The sequence below is a fragment of the Cydia amplana genome, chromosome 9 (genome assembly GCF_948474715.1).
Source record: "Cydia amplana chromosome 9, ilCydAmpl1.1, whole genome shotgun sequence".
Classification (NCBI taxonomy): domain Eukaryota; kingdom Metazoa; phylum Arthropoda; class Insecta; order Lepidoptera; family Tortricidae; genus Cydia; species Cydia amplana.
Window position 1 is genome coordinate 5,823,927 of NC_086077.1, and position 19,670 is coordinate 5,843,596.

At 38.2% G+C, this 19,670-nt stretch overlaps 1 protein-coding gene and 1 long non-coding RNA gene across 2 annotated transcripts in view; one reads left to right on the top strand and one right to left on the bottom strand.

Moving 5' to 3' along the window:
- The window catches only part of LOC134650954 (uncharacterized), a 29,965-nt gene extending 21,870 nt beyond the window's left edge, over positions 1 to 8,095 (top strand). The window contains exons 17-24 of the mRNA XM_063505911.1: positions 9 to 165; positions 806 to 958; positions 3,166 to 3,297; positions 4,168 to 4,324; positions 5,180 to 5,318; positions 5,712 to 5,803; positions 6,512 to 6,635; positions 7,774 to 8,095. Coding sequence (XP_063361981.1) covers positions 9 to 165; positions 806 to 958; positions 3,166 to 3,297; positions 4,168 to 4,324; positions 5,180 to 5,318; positions 5,712 to 5,803; positions 6,512 to 6,635; positions 7,774 to 7,909 — 1,090 coding nt within the window. The 3' untranslated portion in view covers positions 7,910 to 8,095. The remainder of the gene's footprint in view (positions 1 to 8; positions 166 to 805; positions 959 to 3,165; positions 3,298 to 4,167; positions 4,325 to 5,179; positions 5,319 to 5,711; positions 5,804 to 6,511; positions 6,636 to 7,773) is intronic.
- Positions 6,667 to 10,522, bottom strand: LOC134650955 (uncharacterized). Its single transcript, XR_010097075.1, has 2 exons — positions 10,434 to 10,522; positions 6,667 to 6,904 (listed from the first exon to the last, which is right to left on the bottom strand). It is a non-coding gene; the product is annotated as an uncharacterized LOC134650955 (long non-coding RNA).
- Positions 10,523 to 19,670: the final 9,148 nt, after the last annotated feature.

The following is a 19,670-nucleotide window of genomic DNA, read 5'->3' on the forward strand; positions in this document are numbered from 1 at the left end:
TTGTACAGATGTGCCCAAGCCGTAGCCGCAGTGGCGGCGCGCGGGGAGGCCCAAGTGCTGGGCGAGTGGGCGACCGCGGCCGAGCGCGCCGTGGAGCGCCCTCTGCGGGACTACGAGCACTTCGTCACCGCCTGCTTCGGCCCGTTCTCCGTGCAGATTGCTAAGGTATAGGTGAACCAGGATCTATTGAGGGTGCGCCATGTTGCGGAATTTCACTGGAACTAATTTTTTCATACTACACTGAATTGTCACCCTATACATGAGAATAACAGCGCCCTCTTGACAATTATCATATATTACTGGTCAGGCTATATTAACCAGCTTTGATCTCGAAACAACAAATGTGTTAACCTCCTGAGTCCCTGAGGCCTTTCTAAAGGATTTAATTAAAATTTAATTATGAATTAAAATGGAATACAAGAAGGTTCCAAATTCTAAACTACAATAATGACAAGGGAGACTCAGGAGATACCGTGACTATTAATTTTTATACATGGGAAATTGGGAATAGATTATAAGGCTGATAAAAATATATATTCAGAAATTGAGGGTATTTATTTGGCTCAGGCACTTCGATTCTAAACTATTGTTTTCGATTCTACACTGCAACAGTAGTTGCATTCCAATTTTCTATTTAAGAATAGAAAATGTTAAACGAGTCGTATCATTTTTTTAACGTAATTACGGTCATATAATGTTTTATAGTTCCACTTTTAGTGTTACATATTCGATGAGCAAGAAGCAATTTTAATAACACAGGATTAAATATCTAATCGTTCAATTAAATATCCCGTGAATATTACAGAACACAGGAGGAGTGTACGCGCAACTAGAGAAAGAGTGTAGCGAGCTGATAACGTCGCTTCGGGAGAAAGTTGAAGCGAGACGGCGCGAACTGGCGCTCGGCCTCAGCGACGCCGCGCGGGTACGGGTGCGGATGAGCGCCAATGATCTCAGAGTAAGTTAAAAAGTGACAGTGAAGAACTGACAACGTCGCTCCGGGAGAAAGTTGAAGCGAGACGGCGCGAACTGGCGCTCGGCCTCAGCGACGCCGCGCGGGTGCGGGTGCGGATGAGCGCCAATGATCTCAGAGTAAGTTAAAAAGTGACAGTGAAGAACTGACAACGTCGCTCCGGGAGAAAGTTGAAGCGAGACGGCGCGAACTGGCGCTCGGCCTCAGCGACGCCGCGCGGGTGCGGGTGCGGATGAGCGCCAATGATCTCAGAGTAAGTTAAAAAGTGACAGTGAAGAACTGACAACGTCGCTCCGGGAGAAAGTTGAAGCGAGACGGCGCGAACTGGCGCTCGGCCTCAGCGACGCCGCGCGGGTACGGGTGCGGATGAGCGCCAATGATCTCAGAGTAAGTTAAAAAGTGACAGTGAAGAACTGACAACGTCGCTCCGGGAGAAAGTTGAAGCGAGACGGCGCGAACTGCCGCTCGGCCTCAGCGACGCCGCGCGGGTACGGGTGCGGATGAGCGCCAATGATCTCAGAGTAAGTTAAAAAGTGACAGTGAAGAACTGACAACGTCGCTCCGGGAGATAGTTGAAGCGAGACGGCGCGAACTGCCGCTCGGCTTCAGCGACGCCGCACGGGTCCGGGTGCCGATGAGCGACAATGATCTCAGAGTAAGTTAAAAAGTGACAATGAAGAACTGACAACGTCACTTCGGGAGATAGTTGAAGCGAGACGGCGCGAACTGGCGCTCGGCCTTAGCGACGCTGCGCGGGTACGGGTGCGGATGAGCTCCAATGATCTCAGAGTAAGTTGAATAACCTTCAACAATTCAATAGGCTACATGACTAATTTTTTTTTATGGTATCAATCGATCGGGTTTGTTTTTAGGATCAAATGTCTATATGGGACCCATTGCATTAAAGTAACACAAAAGTCAGAAATTGTAGTCAAAGGCCAACAGTCGCACTTCACTCGCGAAACGCCTATACAAAACGGCCAAGGGCCGTGACGTCATCGCCCATCTTGTAGTATGGACAAAACAAGAAAATTGCGTTTTTGTCGGTGAAATATTGCGTTTATGTATATAGTTGCTATACAATATTTTATTGCATGAAATGTAAGGAATCGAATGGTACCCTTACTTTTATCGTTTTTGGAAGTTAAAAAAAAAACTTAAATTTTGAAACTTTCAGGTCCTGTATTTTTGTAATTTTTCAATATTTTATTTTAATATCCACATTATTGTGATAAATTGCTCGTTTGCTATCTATTTTACTAAATTTTGTTATAAAATTCAACATGTGTCATCACCCCTATTCTAGTTTCTTTGCGTTAGATTGCTATCGGTATAAATAAGGGAAAGTTGAAAGCGAGACGGCGATCTCGTTGTTCTTCTTCTTCCTCCTGCCCTTATCCCACGTTATGTGGGGTCGGCACAATATATACATTCCTACTAATATTATAAATGCAAATGTAACTCCGTCCGTCTGTCTTCTTCACGCTTAAACCGCTGAGCCGATTTTGATGAAATTTGGTATGGAGATAGTCTAAAACTCGAAGAAGGACATAGGATAGTTTTTATAAGTCATCGTCGACGTATGGTCAGGTGTGGCTCATTCCGCGATTTCGTCGCGTCGCTACAAGTACATGCGGCTCACACCAATTTTGGTGTCTAGCTGCTGCGCACCGCTACGGAACGGAGGCCTGCTCGCGCTTGCGCGACCTAGCGGTCATATCTGTCGTAATAGCCGTAAAAGTCGCGTTTTGTTAGAGAGTGAATGTCCTGTACCTAGTACTATTTACTTTTCTGGTTCGAGCTCATATCTATTTGTTTTATGATATATATTGAGTATTTATTTATTTAATTTAGGTTATATTTATTATGTACGCTTTATTTTTATTTATTTAAGTATTTCTATTTATGTTTATATATATTATTTGTAACAATGTGTATTCAAAACTTGCATTTCATTAACTTTAGTGATTGTACACTATTGTTTTGTTTGTCATTCATCGTTACTTCTGTTTTGTTTTCTTCGTTTCCTCAAAGGTTAACTGGAAGAGATCCCATACAGGGATAAGTTCGCCTTTGTTGTATTTAATTTACTCTGTAACTATGTTTCTCGTGTTTTTATTTCTATGTGCAATAAAGTATATACATACATACATACATACATACTATTATTTATTCTGTGGTACGTTTTTCAGAGAGCAATACAGGCGGCGGCACTGGAGCTAGCGCGGCTGTGGGGCTCTAGTGCGCGCGGGGAGGAGTGGTGGGTGGCGCGCGGGCTCGGCGCAGGCGACTGGCACGCGCTCGCCGCCAACACGCTCGGCGAGGTGAGTGCGGGGCCGTGTGGCTACAGAGTGTATGTTATAGTCTAACAAACTGAGGTTGACAGTAACAGTGTCAGAGGGCGTGATAAACCCGTAAGAAATTGCATATACGAGGGATAAAATTCGACCCATGCCGCTGTGACCCGCGGGGTCGAGCGGTTTTAGGCATATGCTGTGATTGCTGGTTAGCTGGTTCGATTCCAGCCTCGGGCCCTGGAGGCCTCGGTCACTTTTTCTTTCGTATGCTTATGACATTTATTTCAGTTTAGTGACAGTAAATGAAATAGTATTTTATACAATCGTAATATAATGGAGAGCTTTTCAGTCGAGTACCGTGTTTAGGCAACGAAGCTTGCTGAGTTGCCTAAGGAAGGTACGAGATTGAAAAGCTTGATTATATCACTATTGTATACAATACTTTTTCTACGAGTCAACAAAAAAAATACTTAAAACTAGTAGAAGAATCATATATGTAGGTAAAAAAAACCAAAAGTATACAGCTAAGATGCGCGAGCAGCCGCGATACCTTCATACTCTTACGCGACCCGACCCCGCGCCCCGCGCCCCCGGCCGGTTGGTCAACGACACCTTCTCGTAACTCATGAGGCCCTGGTACTTGCTCCGCGCTTTCGATTGGTCAATTTCATTATAGTTGACTAAACTGTATCGAAATGAATATTCTAGTTGCCTAAACAGTATCGAAATGAATATTATAGTTGAGTTGGGGGTCCCATAGTGAAAAAAGTATGCGATTTCACTTTGGTATACGAAGCCTTAATTCAAGCTTTGCAGTCGACGAGTAGAAAAATATAATAAAGATAACTGATTCTTAAGCCGCACTTGCCATCTATCAAGTTTGATCTCTCCTTGTAGGTATTCGACCCAGAAATCCTAGTAGCCCTTGAGGAGAGCGAGGCCCGGCTGCCGCTGGAGAGCGGGCCGGGCGCGCGGGCGTGGGCGGCGCGCTGCGGCCGCGACGAGGCGCCGCCCGACGTGCTCGCCGAGCGCGACGACTGGCGCCGCGCGCACGGTCAGTGTGCGCACAGCCTTACATAACTCAGCCTTACATGACACAGCCTTAGTGTAAGGCCTGAGTGGACGCTCGAGTTGAGCGTGCAGCGGGGCGGGGCGTGCGGCGTGCATGTGAAACAAATGCAAACGTATAGGAGCGGCCTTAGTGCACGCTGCTCAAATCACTTGTGAGCTCGACGCCACGCTGCACGCCCCGCCGAACGCTCCGCTTCGAGCGTCCACTCAGGCCTTACACTTACGTCACATAGTCCGCTTTCATTCTTAACATTGTGAAATAGTGCCAGAAAGTTTTAGCACCCATTTTAGCATTAATCGTAATATGTAGTGGTAATTTTAAAGCTCAATTTCATTGGTCGATATGGCTCGCATGCGGGGTACGACAGATTTCCTTAAAGCATGCCAAAGAGCCCGCAATCGGAGAACTGTTTTCATTGATCGCTAGGGCCCGCATGCGGGGTGCGGGAGATTTCCAAAACACATGCTATAATGAGTTTCACTCGTCATTATGCCACCTTACCGCCTGCGTGGAGTCCCGCATGCTGTAACGACCGAGTTATCGACCGGTGAAAGCCTCACATTCAATGCCGAAAACCCGACGGAAAAAAACGGTCGGGTATTTTATGATTTCGTTCCCAGGCCGAACGACCCGATAGTCGGGATCGTGATACTACAGCTTTATATGAAGAAATTTTTGTGGCCTGCCGCGGATGTCTTGTTTGGCTGGGTGGCAATTAATGTGTTAACCTGTCGAATCCCACGATATGACGTCACCATAAGCGTTCTGGCTCATATATGAGCCGTGGGAGCTGACAGATTAATCGTAATGACATTAAAATTGTGATATGTTTGCCAGGAATGTGGGGAGAGTGGGGCGGCACGCCCGCGCCGCGGGTGCCGCCGCCGACGCTGGAGCTGAGCGCGTTCAGCCCTCGCGTGCCCTCCATGCCGCCCGTGCCGCCCCCACCCGTAGTGGCCCTGGTATTGCACAACAGGTAAGTTGAGAAAACTACCACTACTACATATACTTATGGCGTTATTCATAAACGGCTGCTAACTTAATCAGTTGATGATCGTCTTTTGTCCCTCTCTATGGCATAACGACAGATAGGGACAAACGACGATCATCAACTGATTAAGTTAGTAGCTGTTTATGAATAACGCCAGTGTATAAGTGTTGAGCGCGCTTCACGCGTATTTCGCCGTCACGCCGCGATCGCGTCGCGCCCTACTCACTCGCCCAGCCGCATCAGTGTGACGAAACCTTTAAGTTAATTCAGGATCATGATCGTTAACAGATAATCTGTACTCGATCAAACACTCGTCCCCATCAAATTTAGTTTACTTCGTTAAATGCCGCACTATTCTACCATTAATTTATTTTGCAGGGAATCAGACAACCCCGTCCCACTGGACTCGGAGCTGTGCGCCGAAATCCTGAGGAGTCTAGAGGACGCGCCAGACTGTGATGACAGGAGAGGTATGTTTCTACTCGTATATTTACAGGTACAAACAGGCAAGCAATGGCAACACACAAAAACATTGTGAAAACAAGCCTAGCCTAGACATCAAATAGGCACACTAAAAAAGTCATTGTTTTACAGTCTTATGAAATGTATGTATGTTTGTAAGCATGATCGATACTTAGGTACTTTATGAGTTGTGTATCCAATTGTTACTTTTGTGTATCTTCCTATTAATAGGCATAACCGAACTTGCCCTGTTTCTTCTTATTACCAATATCATTATTTTATACTTAATGGAACTATAGGTCTTATTGTATATCTACAAGTTTAAACATATTTGTATGTGACTGTTTGTCTCCTAAATAAATTACAAAAAGAAAAAAGAATGTACTAAATAGTAGGAATATGTTAAATCTGTCCGTTGTCTTCTTCTTAGCGTTGTTTCGGCTTTTTACCACGGCTCAGGGAACCTAGCATCCGCTTAGCAACTAATCCCAAGAATTGGCATAGGCACTATAGGTATTTTTCAAACCAAGTGTTGTTGCTGTTTATCTGTCACCGTAACTAAGCAGTTACGGTGATATATAATTTCCATACAATCTACCTACCACAAACGCAAAATTTCGCAAAATTGTGTAAAATATACTATAGTTATTAAATATCGTTTCTGTGTCGAGCGGGTTTTATCCGTATGTTTACTATTGAATAACTGCATTTTTCAGACGGTGTCGAGCGATATAGAGGCGGTGGTAGCGACGAGGGCGGCAGCGACGGCGCGAGCGAGGGAACGCTCGATGACGACGCCAGTTCAAACCACACTAGAGATACCGACGGGGCGCTCTGCAGGTATGTTTGGCGTATATACACCTACCATACCTACTTTATAAGCAGTTTAAATTTAGTATTTATTCTTTCAAATTGTGGCATTTACTCTTACAAAGAACTTATTTATGATAGTTTTACAAATTTTGTAGTTATTTTAGTTTCGAAATTTTTCGTGCCATTTTTCCTTGCCATTTAGAATCAAAACTTTACCTACATGTTAGGAATCATGTATTTTACAAGATATTCGTAATAAACTTGCTAATAGTATGCGGTATCGGCCTATATGAAACCTACAAAGAAAAATACCTCATGATACATTTATACATTTGTAAACACATCATCCCCTTGAGTCTTCTTTTGTAATCACTAACTTCATCCTGCTCAGTAACGCCATCTAGTATATTAGTCAGGAACTAAAGGTACCGGCGACGATATTAGTTTTTAAGCGAGTTCAAAACCTGACTATGAAGAGAACACTGTATCTACTTAATTCTCTTTGCCTTAGGGAAGAGAATCTTGAGACCAAGTAAGTTCCTTCATAAACTTCTGTTACTAGCTAAGAGCATCTCGTGACGTTTCATTCCATGGGTGCAGAAATTTGACTACCACGAGGGAAATGCTATGCTTTAGGTTTTGTGCTTTCAACTTTGCCCTTTGGGCAGCGTGGCTAGAGGTTTTCGAAGTGAGCAAGTTGTCCTAGCACGTCGTGGACTCCGCATGTGTACTGTATCGGACTGGTTAGTGTGCAGTTCAAGTTCTGTTATACGGTTTTCATGTAATCCATGTATTTGCGACGAACTTCGTCCACCCCGCACACGGCTAGCGAAATCTAAAAAATGTCTGCACACAATCGGCCCCAAAATCTATTACCGTGTCTCTGAAGACATTAAAACTGCGAATAGCAATAATTCATTCGTACTGAAACTTAAAAAATACCTTGTCTCTGCTGCCTACTATTCGTTGAATGAATTCTTCATTTAGGAATGGCACATGAGGGCTGCACGTAATATTAATTTATAATAAATAATGTACCTAGTGTAATATTGATAATTAAATGTAAATATAGTAATGTAATTTAAATATAGAATAGTAATTATTTATGACGTGTAAAATTGTATTTTATTAATAAATATTTGAATTGAATTGAAAAAATTTGCAGAGTGATGCCGAGCGCCGAGCGCGCCGCCTGCCGCTGGACGCTGACCGGCCGCGGCGTGCGCCTGCGCGCCGACCTCGCCAGCCCCGAGGACGTCACGCTGGACACCGACCGTTCGCATGTTGGCACTTCGGTTTGAACCTAATTACCGCCACAGAAAGTTTACAATCGAAGGTAACGCGGCGGGCGTTTACGACGCTTTCGCTTCAGATATTCCCCGGGCTCCTTACCTTTCAATCTGAACCTTACGGCAACTACATAAAATACACATTTGATTGTAAGGCGACCGGTGCATACGCCTTTAAAGCCTTGGTACCTTAATGTAACCACCGGTTTTGGGAATGATTGATGTTAGTAAGAACCTAAGAACAGTAAGAACGCTTGAAATTGAAGCTTACGATATATACCGAAGATAGAAAATCGATTGTAGAGCGATAGAGTCTAAGACGCTTTAAATATAATGACAAAGTAGCTTCATTTTGTACTGTACCATATTGATCGAAGATTCTAATATAGATAGGTTGAAGTTAAAATGAGAATTGCAGCTTAACTGTTTATTAATTATTTTGCTCTTGAACCGTATTATAACGCAATAAGGTTTTAGATCTGTACATCTTTTTGTTTTACTTATGAGAGTGAGATAATCTTATTGTATTCAGAACTGGTCGCTTATATATTAGTGTCCGTCGTATAGATCGCTGTCTGGCTGAAAATAGTGAACGAAGTATGAGTTTTCGAATATGTTCGATTAAAAAGCGAAGTGAATTAGTGAGTGACTGTCCAGCAAGATGGTTGATGACGTGAATATTGCGGAAACCACTGAAAGAAAAGATATAAGTGCAATCAAAGTTAAAACGGATATCAATCTTGACGAGTGTGCACTGTGCAGTGTGTTTACATATATATAGGACGGATATATAACGGACGGATATATAGAAAGGATATATAACGGTAACGGTTGTATTCAGAACTGGCCGCTTATACATTAGAAAAGAAAAACATAATTGATTACGAGAACATTTAAATTTAACGGAATGGTCCGACATTTTTAGTCAGTTTACTTTCATAATAGTGATAAAGGTGTGCCCTAAGCTTTAAATGGAATGTTATCGTAATGTAAACGTTAGAATCGATGCAGTAAGACTTAAAATTGATTGGAATTCGTATTGTCAATTGGCAGCTGGTGATTGGGAATAAATGTGTGTGTGCATGTTTTGGTTGTAGCTATATGCTATCCTACTAAGTGGGTAGAAATATGAGGTATAAAGATAGGTAATGAATGGGTATGACACAAAAGGTATGAGAAAGACAGTGGGTATTTCATAAAAACACATACCTACTTTATAAGCAGTAAAAATATTTCTGGTATCCGTTGATTCTATCAAGATTTTTCAAGTATTGTAACTTGGACCATAAAACATTTTAAATAGCGTGACAAATAAATTCTTATTTACCTTGGATCTCACTTGAATCCGGTCTGTAGGCCTAAATAACTCAATATTCAACTCTACAGCTTTAAACATACGTTTTTATTTAGTTTGTGTGAATAATAAGATTATTAAGAATAATAAGTGATACTTTTAGTCTGTAGATCAAACATCGTAGTGAGCCGTTTAGGCTAAACTACCGCTAGATTAATTTCGACTTTAAGACTTTTAAGTTAGGTTGATTTTCGAATGTTCTTCCCTAACGTAAAGATCATTAAAAATATCATCTCACATTTATTATATTTTCTGTTTCATTGCGCTTTTTATGCAATAGTTTTAAAAACTTTTAATAGAAACACAACTTGCATGTTAAACTTTTTTAATGAGAAGTTGTATAGATGTCGAGTTACGTTGTTTTGCCTATGCAGCAATTTTTAGGCTTGAAAATATGAATTTAATGACTGAATTTACAGTAACAGATCTGTGTGAACGCTATCCTGAGGACGTATTTTAAGCATAGTTTTAAGGGGTGTGATTGAAATGGGATGACGCCAGAAAGACTTTTAAGTGCACTTGATTAGGACAACGATGGAACTACACTAAATTACTAACTCCTGAATTTTAACTTTTTTCTGAACAGAATAAGGAATAAAATATTAATCAAAATTATTAGCAAGATGTCTGAACACATTCATAACGAAATGATTTTTTTTGTTATATCATCGCGATTGCAAAGAGATTCTATTCCGCTTTTCATTTCCGAGTGCGATCATTGAACGCATTTATTCTTGCAATGTTTAATTAAAAGGCACAGTACAGTACTACAGTTCTTTATTTCTTGTTGCTATACTGAACATTTCAGGGTTAGTAAGTTAGTTAAGTTGCATTATCGTTCGACACTCGTAGTATTAGCTTGAGATTTTACTATTTATTTATTTACACGTTTAATCAGGAGGCATTAATTTAACGCATTTATTTAGATCTCTCATTTACTCTCTTATTTTTTTACGTAGCAGCACAAATTAGTAATTATTCTTTCAAATTGTGGCATTTACTCTTACAAAGAACTTATTTATGATAGTTTTACAAATCTTGTGGTTATTTTAGTTTCGAAATTTTCGTGCCATTTTTCCTTGCCATTTAGAATCAAAACTTTACCTACATGTTAGGGATCATGTATTTTACAAGCTATTTGTAATAAACTTGCTAATAGTGCGCTATCGGCCTATATGAAACCTACAAAGAAAAATACCTCATGATTTAGTGGAGTTGACTTTAATAAAATTAATATTTTCTTCCAGAATATATCTTTGGTTATGTACGGTTGACCTCACAAACATCTTTACAAGCCAACATTCCAAATATACATACACGGCCTTATTGTTGGTCTTAGGGGCGAGTAAATATATTTTTGGCATGTTGGCCTGTAAGATGGTTTTGCACTCCACGTACCTTGTGACGACTTGAAAGTGTTTAGGAAATTGCTTTATTTATTTATAATATATCCTTGTGCCGCCCAATGTACATCAGAATGTACACTCTGTTTTGATGAAATGTGAACTTTTATTAAAAACAAGCATAGTAGCACTTAATTTGCCTCGTACAATTCTCAAACAAATGAAATTCAACCCAATTAAAAATGCGATTAGATTCATAGTTTCCTAGCTAAAATATTGTATGGTGGGCAGAACGAGGATACAGAGCATTTCGCCGCTATACTTACTCAACCTCGTATCTGCAACACTCATTTGATGACAAAAACACCCGTATTCCGAATGAAAGAAAAGCGACATTTCCATCAAATGATTGTTGCAGATATGAGGTTGAGTAAGTATAGCGACGATTTGTACCCACGACCATGATTCTGTGGACATGTTTTTGGCGAAGGAGCATATATTTTGTGGTATTACAAGGTTGTATTTTTAACCTATGATAATTCACTTAATGGCCTTTATTTATCTATCTAATACCTTTAAACGAGCAATTCTTGTTTATTTATTTATTTATATATATATATATATATTTCGGGGATCTCGGAAACGGCTCTAACGATTTCGATGAAATTTGCTATACGGGGGTTTTCGGGGGCGAAAAATCGATCTAGCTAGGTCTTATCTCTGGGAAAACGCGCATTTTCGAGTTTTTATATGTTTTCCGAGCGAAGCTCGGTCACCCAGATATTTTAAAATAAAGCAATTTTATATTCACTTAACCAAATGTAGACTTTTAAAGTGCAATAATGTTAACCACAACTAAACTAGGAATTATTTTAGATAGCTCTTTTAAATTTTACATTATTAATGTCGAACATTGCGTCACATCTGCTAATTATTCATCATCAAAGTTCCATAGAATAAGGGCTCACTTAGACGGCGCGCGAATTCTTATTTACGATTTTAGTTACATTGCGGAACAGTGAGGTTACATCAATTCAGCCGACCGATCAAATAACGCAATGTACCTAATGAAACTCACATGCGAGTTCTCGCATCGTCTAAATAAGCCCTTACACTTTAGTGCCATTGTTGGGGTCTACTCATAGTTGTAGCACTTTGCCTTGTGTAAAGCTTTGGTTTCCTCCGAAAGCGGTGCCGTCATATAGCGGCCGTCTCCATACAAATACTACGACATCCATATTTAGCCGTATTATTTAGTATGGAGACGGCCGCTATATGACGGCACCGCTATCCTAGGAAAACCGATCTTTAGGCGTAAGTATGTAGTTCTGTCTAACCTAAGCTGTTCAATTATTTCGGTCGATTGCTGCATATTTGACTTTATTAAGTACATAATAAAGTTCAAATTTTAAAATCTTCGAACAAATTAGTTGAGCGCTTAAGTGTAGACACTTGTAGTTCACAGTCTGACCACTAGATGTCGCACGTTGGTGTCCACGCTCAATTTTTAATCGATTTCTTTGTGATGATCCAAGGAAAAAGTACTCAGGAGATTACAAATAAAATAATTTATTTATAGCAATTCGCTTATATCTAATGATAATTCTGAACAATAACATAAGTGAAATCATTAATAATTATAATGGTTTTCATAATTAAGGATTGATTGATCCAGTGTTGATTAGGCTCTACCTTTTTTTTTTTTAGGCTAGACCATGGATTAGTTTTTATTAATTAGTTTCGTAATATCATCGACCGATTATTTATTGAGTGTGTGCACTGACCGTAGATGTAGTGATAGAAGTGTCCCTATGCCTTTAGGCTAAGTGTTTACGCTTGGCACGCTCAAACGTATATAATTCTAAAATAACTCTTAAAGAAAATGTCTTTTTAACGTCCAAATCACTATAACCTTTCTTAGGAAAAGTATTTATAATGAATTCTTTTTTACGGAATAACTGAAACGAAATGTAGATAAAACGAATTTATATTTCTTTTCAAAATGAATTAATTGGTTTTATTGTCTTAGTTTAACAGTAGTAGATAAACCCTTCAGTCCATATTACAAACTAAAAACATATTTTTTATGTAGTGTTTGATTTGTAACATATAAAAAAAACTTCTATTACTAGTTGACAGAAATACCTGAATTTTGGTCTAATATATCTGTAAATAGTTCCCGGTTAAACCGGGCAGGGTCCTAAAATTACCGAAAGAACAGATCAATTATAAAGCATTTGCTAGAGTAGAGTTTAAATGTTGCAATATTTTAAGTGACCATGACAGTAAGCTTTAGTTAGGTTACATTAGGCTAGGGATTATATTTATTGTAGTATAAAGTACATTTTCAGGTTGACAACCCCTGTTTGACATCTATTCAAGGTCGGTCAACATCCAATCAAAATCGTTTATTGATTTACAGCAGATATTTGATTGGCGTTTGAGCGACGAGATCAAATAGTCAGGAGTTCTCTACCTATTGTAAGAAATATATTGTAATTATTGAACCTTAACGCTCTCTCTTAGATTCTAAAGCCAAATAGGTATGGAATGAAATTAATATATAGGTATAATTATGTTATTTATTATACACAAATGGAGTCATAGGTAATTTTAAGCCATAATGTATTATTTGTTGTTTATTTTGAGGATAGACGATACAACGTTCTAATTCTAAATACTGCCGAGAAAGCAATATTAACGACAAGTCAATAATTATAAATGGATTGGTTTTTAACGTTCTACGTAACAATTAAGTAAAAACATTGCATAATACTAACGGGGCTAATCATCATCACCATATTATTATTATTGCACTCCTACTTTTCACAAAATACCTAACACTCATTTAAACTTTCACGATTTTTACACATTATTTATAAATTGTACAACGGGACTTAATCGCGTATGTAAGTTTTAAGATTAACCTCCGACGTTTCGAGGACGGCGTTGTCCCCGTGGTCTCGGAGAAGACTGGCTAAAGTTGACATCAGCATCTTCTAAACCGCGCGAGTTTTTCGAAAAACTCGCGCGGTTAGAAGATGCTGATGACTTACATACGCGATTAAGTCCCGTTGTACAACAAAATACCTAGTCCATTAATGAAGGGAGCAACTATGAGGCAATTTTAATATCTAGTATTTGCTTTAATGTGAGGCAACTGTTTCCCAAAAATTACGAGCGTGTCGTCGCCTTAACGAAACCATCATCATTACATCATACAACCTGTATGACCACGTAATAGAAACTCAACCCTAGACTGGTTCACACGACACGGTAAGAGAGAGACAAGTTCTCCCGTCTCCCTCACTCACGATGGCCTTAGCCCACTCAATTTTGCTCATTAATTTACACCTAGTCTTAATTAAGTCTTGTCTTCATATTAGTTTTAAGACAGCACACAATGTTTGTTTTATGAAATAATCGTGATACTCTCATAAAAATTACTTTATAACTCTTGGAGGATATAATCAAACGGAGACGCCATGTCTGTAATTTTCTGTACAAAACAGTCTGCCGATTTTTGCGGGGGAGGGGAACGTCAAATGTATGCGTAACGTAAAAATAGCCATGTCAGATAAACGTCAGTCCATACATTCTGTATGACCGTTGGCCGCCTATTTTCGACAGAGGGGAAAGCCTGTTAATGGCTACTCCGTTTAGTTGTATCCTCCAAGTTATAACTGGATGTGCCTACTTTATGTCACAAAGTATGTTTGTAACAGTAACAAAATTGTGAAATGGCTTTAGTATTTTAGCATATAAGTTAAGCCATTCTGGAGCTTTAGTTAGGTTACTAACCTTCAAATAATTGTTAACACAGTATACCCAATAACTATCGATGCACGCTTCGATTGTAAATTAAACTCTTAAGGGACTTGCTGACAAAAAAATTCACCACCAATCTGTTGGAAGGAAAAGACAATTTAGGTCAATAAAGTGTTTATTGCGAGTTCCTAGTTACATTTGCTACTTGCCTTTAGTGGCAAGTGAAAGAACTCTCACTAAACACGTTACTAATCAATGTGTGTGTAATTTTGGCCCGGTATGAAGGCCAGTTACACTTAACCCGCAGTAACACTTATCCGTATTGACCTTCTAACATATCGGGAACACAATGGGGCACTCAACTATACATGTAACTGTCGAATTCTCTAATTGGGAATGACCGAGCGCTTGACACGCCATCTACAATTAGCTTTTACCAACGTTTCCCAATGAAACTTGAAGTTGATGGTCAAATTGTTACATACTTTATAAGGCAGCGGGAATATATTTCCCATCTGATTTTGAACTTTGTTTCAATGTGATAGGGTTATATTTTGCATAATTCCTGACACCCTAATTTATGCAACAAATTTATAAATGGTTAATAAACGTAAAGTCGAACCACCAAACGTTGAAGTTATATTTTTTGTTAATTCCTATCCCGGACCGTCTTTATTTGTTTTAACAATCCGTCCCCCCGAACTTTTCAGTATTTTTCATGAAAGCCTACATTTTTACAAATACGATATCGCTGTACCAAGTACACTATCATTTATCACCAACACAACTATAATGTCTCTCACTCATCCTAGTGTAGTATACTCGTAAAAGGGTAAACGGGTGTGTGGGTGATAAGTGCTGGTTTTTTGCCTTGTGGCATTCTTTGTTTAATAAATGCAATGTTGTGAGATTTTTATTTAATAAAGCGTTGAAAAAAGGTGTATCGTTTTATTTTCAGAGTAAAAAAAATACACCTACATACCTTTGATATTATAGGTAGGTATACCAAACTTGATTGTAAGATCGTACCTATCCGTGAACAAATAGTATAAAGGCGCGTTAAGGGCCTACTGCAGCCGCGTCTGGCGCTTCGTAAACCACGCCCGCTAGTTCTTCCCTCCCCGCTAACACGCACACATGGAAACGCTTCGCGCCGCACGTGAAGTTTGTGTGACCTTTTAGCACCATCTAACGTTACAGAAGTTAACTACCATTATTACGTGGTCGCTGCGGTCGGCCAGAAACTTAAATTCGGAAAAAATTTAAACAGATGGCGTTGTTACTTGTTCATAATAGCAAACAATAAAATAATTAATTCATAAACCTGCATATTTATTGTTATTTTGGAAGATGTTAACATCATAGAAGCAGCAGCGTATATAGCATATAAGTTAAGAGTATTGATAATAAGAAAATAGCACAAGAACAGAAAAGAGATTATTTTTGATAAAATATGATGAAAACAGATTTACTTGATTACGCTCACCTGACTTTGCGGTCACTAAATGCAAATTTCAACCTTATTGTTATGGGGTTACAATAACCCTGGGGTTGCAGGCGTCCATGGTCGTTATTATTATAAATGCTTTGGTTGAAATGCTTTTTAACCCTCGAATTTTTCATAGGTACAGTCACCTGCAATAATATGTTACTCTTCGCCGCCCGAAAAATATGTGACACGCTCTTATGGCTCTACAAATAAGATCTAACATGATCTACCGCAAAACGGCCTTCGGTGTGTAACATATTATTGCAGCTGACTGTACTCGTATTCATTGTTGTATAGGTAGGTATTAATATCTTTTATCCGATCGATTTGCACTTATTTGAAATAAATCACAGTGTTTAGTAATTATATGTTTTATTGAATAAGAGATTATTTAGGTATGTAAGGAATACAGGGTGCCTTTTTGAAACACTCATTTTTAGGGTTCCGTAGCCAAATGGCAAAAAACGGAACCCTTATAGATTCGTCATATCTGTCTGTCTGTCTGTCCGTCTGTCCGTCCGTATGTCATAGTCACTTTTTTCCGAAACTATAAGAACTATACTGTTGAAACTTGGTAAGTAGATGTATTCTGTGAACCGCATTATATTTTCACACAAAAATAGAAAAAAAAATTTTTTTTTTGGGGGATTCCCATACTTAGAACAACTGAAACACAAAAAATTTTTTTTCATCAAACCCATACGTGTGGGGTATCTATGGATAGGTCTTCAAAAATGATATTGAGGTTTCTAACATCATTTTTTTCTAAACTGAATAGTTTGCGCGAGAGACACTTCCAAAGTGGTAAAATGTGTGTGTCCCCCCCCTGTAACTTCTAAAATAAGAGAATGATAAAACTAAAAAAAATATATGATGTACATTACCATGCAAACTTCCACCGAAAATTGGTTTGAACAAGATCTAGTAAGTAGTTTTTTTTAATACGTCATAAATCCCCTAAATACGGAACCCTTCATGGGCGAGTCCGACTCGTACTTGGCCGCTTTTTCTGGATAATTTTGAATTTCAATTGTCAGGGGTGCCTACATTATTTTTTAATACATTTTACAACGACAACAAACAAAAGTTCAAATTCGCCGTATTTTTATTACCCGGGTCAGGTTTATTATAAGGATGTGTGTTTCTTCATGTTTTATGTGTCTTTTTGTACAATAAAGTTTTTTACTGCTACTAATATATCATATTAACGATTAACTAAAAAGGTATTTACATCTAATTTAACTGGTAAATTATTAAAGTCCGCTAAAATTAATATATATTCAAAAAAATATTTGTTAATATGTCCCAAAATCATGGCTCATTTTTTAAGTCTCCTGACTTACCAAACATATCGCAACGAAGGCAAGGGTACAACGCGGCATCGTGAACCTAATAACGTAACGTTTCAGTTACTTTTTTAGTCGCCGACCATTTTATCCGGGGTAGGAAAAGAGGTATTAGATCTATCCTGGGTCTAATATGTTATAAAAACATAGTTTTTTGAAAAATGTTCGTAGGTAGTACACAAAATTTACATTTTCTTTTAAATGTGATTTGGGTCATCGTTCTCCCTGGTGACTTTTCTGGTGACCCAAGAGACATCAATTTTATTATGACAGGAGACTTTTTTCTATGCACTTTGATTTTTTTGATGCGCTAATTTTGTAATCTAAAATAACTTTAAACTGCTGATATACTTATATCACTTTGCTGATGAGTGGAAGTGGAATTTAAACTTAATTTATTGTTCTCTCCCTTGACATTTTGGCATACATTTGACATGCTGCAGTGCACTCCTAACGTTAATAAAGACATAATTTTTAGAAAAAGCTTTAGGAAAACTCACTCTTGAGCTTAAAACGATTAAGTCCTTATCATATTATGTTAGATTTTTAGTACAGACCCCAAATCAGAGAAAATGTGTCTTAGCCAACTAAATTTGTCTCTGGGAAAAGTACGATATCCCTAAAAATTGTACGTACATTTCGCATTTTTCTGAAGGAACGGAATTCATAAATTGGGTTATTATTATTTTTTCAGATTATTTGATTGCATTGACATATCACCAAGATAGATAGAACATTTAAGTTACCAGAAGAAAAGCATTTGTGTTCTTTTATACAGTGTGGAAAAAGTAGGTTCGATTCCCGGGCGCGACTAAGCGAATTTAAAAAAAAAACAACGTGTTGCATTCCGGGAGTGCCGACAGAAGTGAAAACTCAATGACTAGTCCAAAATGTCTGCAGCACTATGTATAATTGACCCATCCTCCTTTCTATTGAAAACTTTTGGTTCCGAAATTGCTGGTCAGTGAGCTTGTTTAAAATTCGAAATTCAAATTTATACCGTTAATTGTTTAAAATTCGAATAGAAATTGTAAAGTTACCTTGCAGACCTCGCGTCTAAATATATTTGGTCATGATATTTTGAGTTTTATTCACCAGTACTAGAGTTCACTTTTATTAGCGATTTCATCAAAATGTAGCTTTATTGAATTATATTTGAGTGATATAAAGTTATAATACTGTGAGATCCTCGTATTTCAGCCCGTACAAGATTATAACCTTTTTCATGTAATGTCATTGAGTTTTTCTTTATTGATTTAAATGCCATCTAAACCTTCGGGCACATGATCGCCTTACGCTGTCTCGAGTTTATCATTTTTTCCCCACCTCATAAAGTGCCTAGCGCCGCTAAAGAAGTTTTCACTTCAAAAATCTTTGAATGCAGTTGTTTCTTTAAAAAACAATAATGTTTCATTTAAGTAAAATGAGCAAACTTAAGGTTTTAAGGCACTTTCCCTCCAGGGCCCATAATTTTTTTCCACCCGGTAGTAGACAACTATTTTTTTCGACTAAATGAAGTTTTATTAGATAAATCGTTGATCACATGGTTCGTTTCATACATCACATCAAATCGTTTGTCATCACAATCAAAATTTGTCAAAAGTAATGAAATGTATGCCAAAAAAACATAAATAAAACATATAAATTCAACACATTTTTTTAATAAAAATCTTTCTCGATGATATAAAAAAGAACATCGACAAATTATGTTCAAAGAATTAATATCAAAACAGATGTCATAATTAGGATTGGCTACTTTAAGAAAGGGACAGAGAGATTTAATCCTCTCGCTCTGCACGTTTTTCTCATTCCTCCTTGTCAAGCCAAAATAAACTATAAAATGATAGTAACACAGTACATTGTAATATTCACTTTTTCCACGGTATCATGTCATTGTAAATTACTTATGTGAAATTGTAGTGGCGTGCGACTTTCAAACCGGAGGTCACGGGTTCGAACCCCGGCCCGTGCAAGTGAGTGTTTGTAAGTAGAGACCTTTTTTAGTGGTACTTAAATATAATAACTTTTCGTATTATTGAAATAAAATATTTTATTCAAACATACTTAATAATATAATAATTAAAACGAATAATATCAATTAGTTTTTAATATTTATTCAATTATTTTAAATTATTTGAGCATGAAACATACTAGATTTATTTTTATCATTACAATAGAACAAAAGCAAAAAATATATTCTTATAGATATTTTATTTTCAAACAAAAATAAAGCAAAAAGTTACGGTTAGATTCTGATGGCTAAATACCAAACAGCTACCGATACATTTCAATATCTGTCGAAATTTCCTAACCCGTTGTAACTGACAAAGAGTATAGATTTCGACGTAGCATGACGTAGCTATTAAGCAAACACGCACACATGCGTAACGTATAGGCCTGTAAGAAGGCACCATCATAGGTTTACCTCCGATTCCGTTACTACTCAATGGAGTTACGACTCAACGTTTATTGG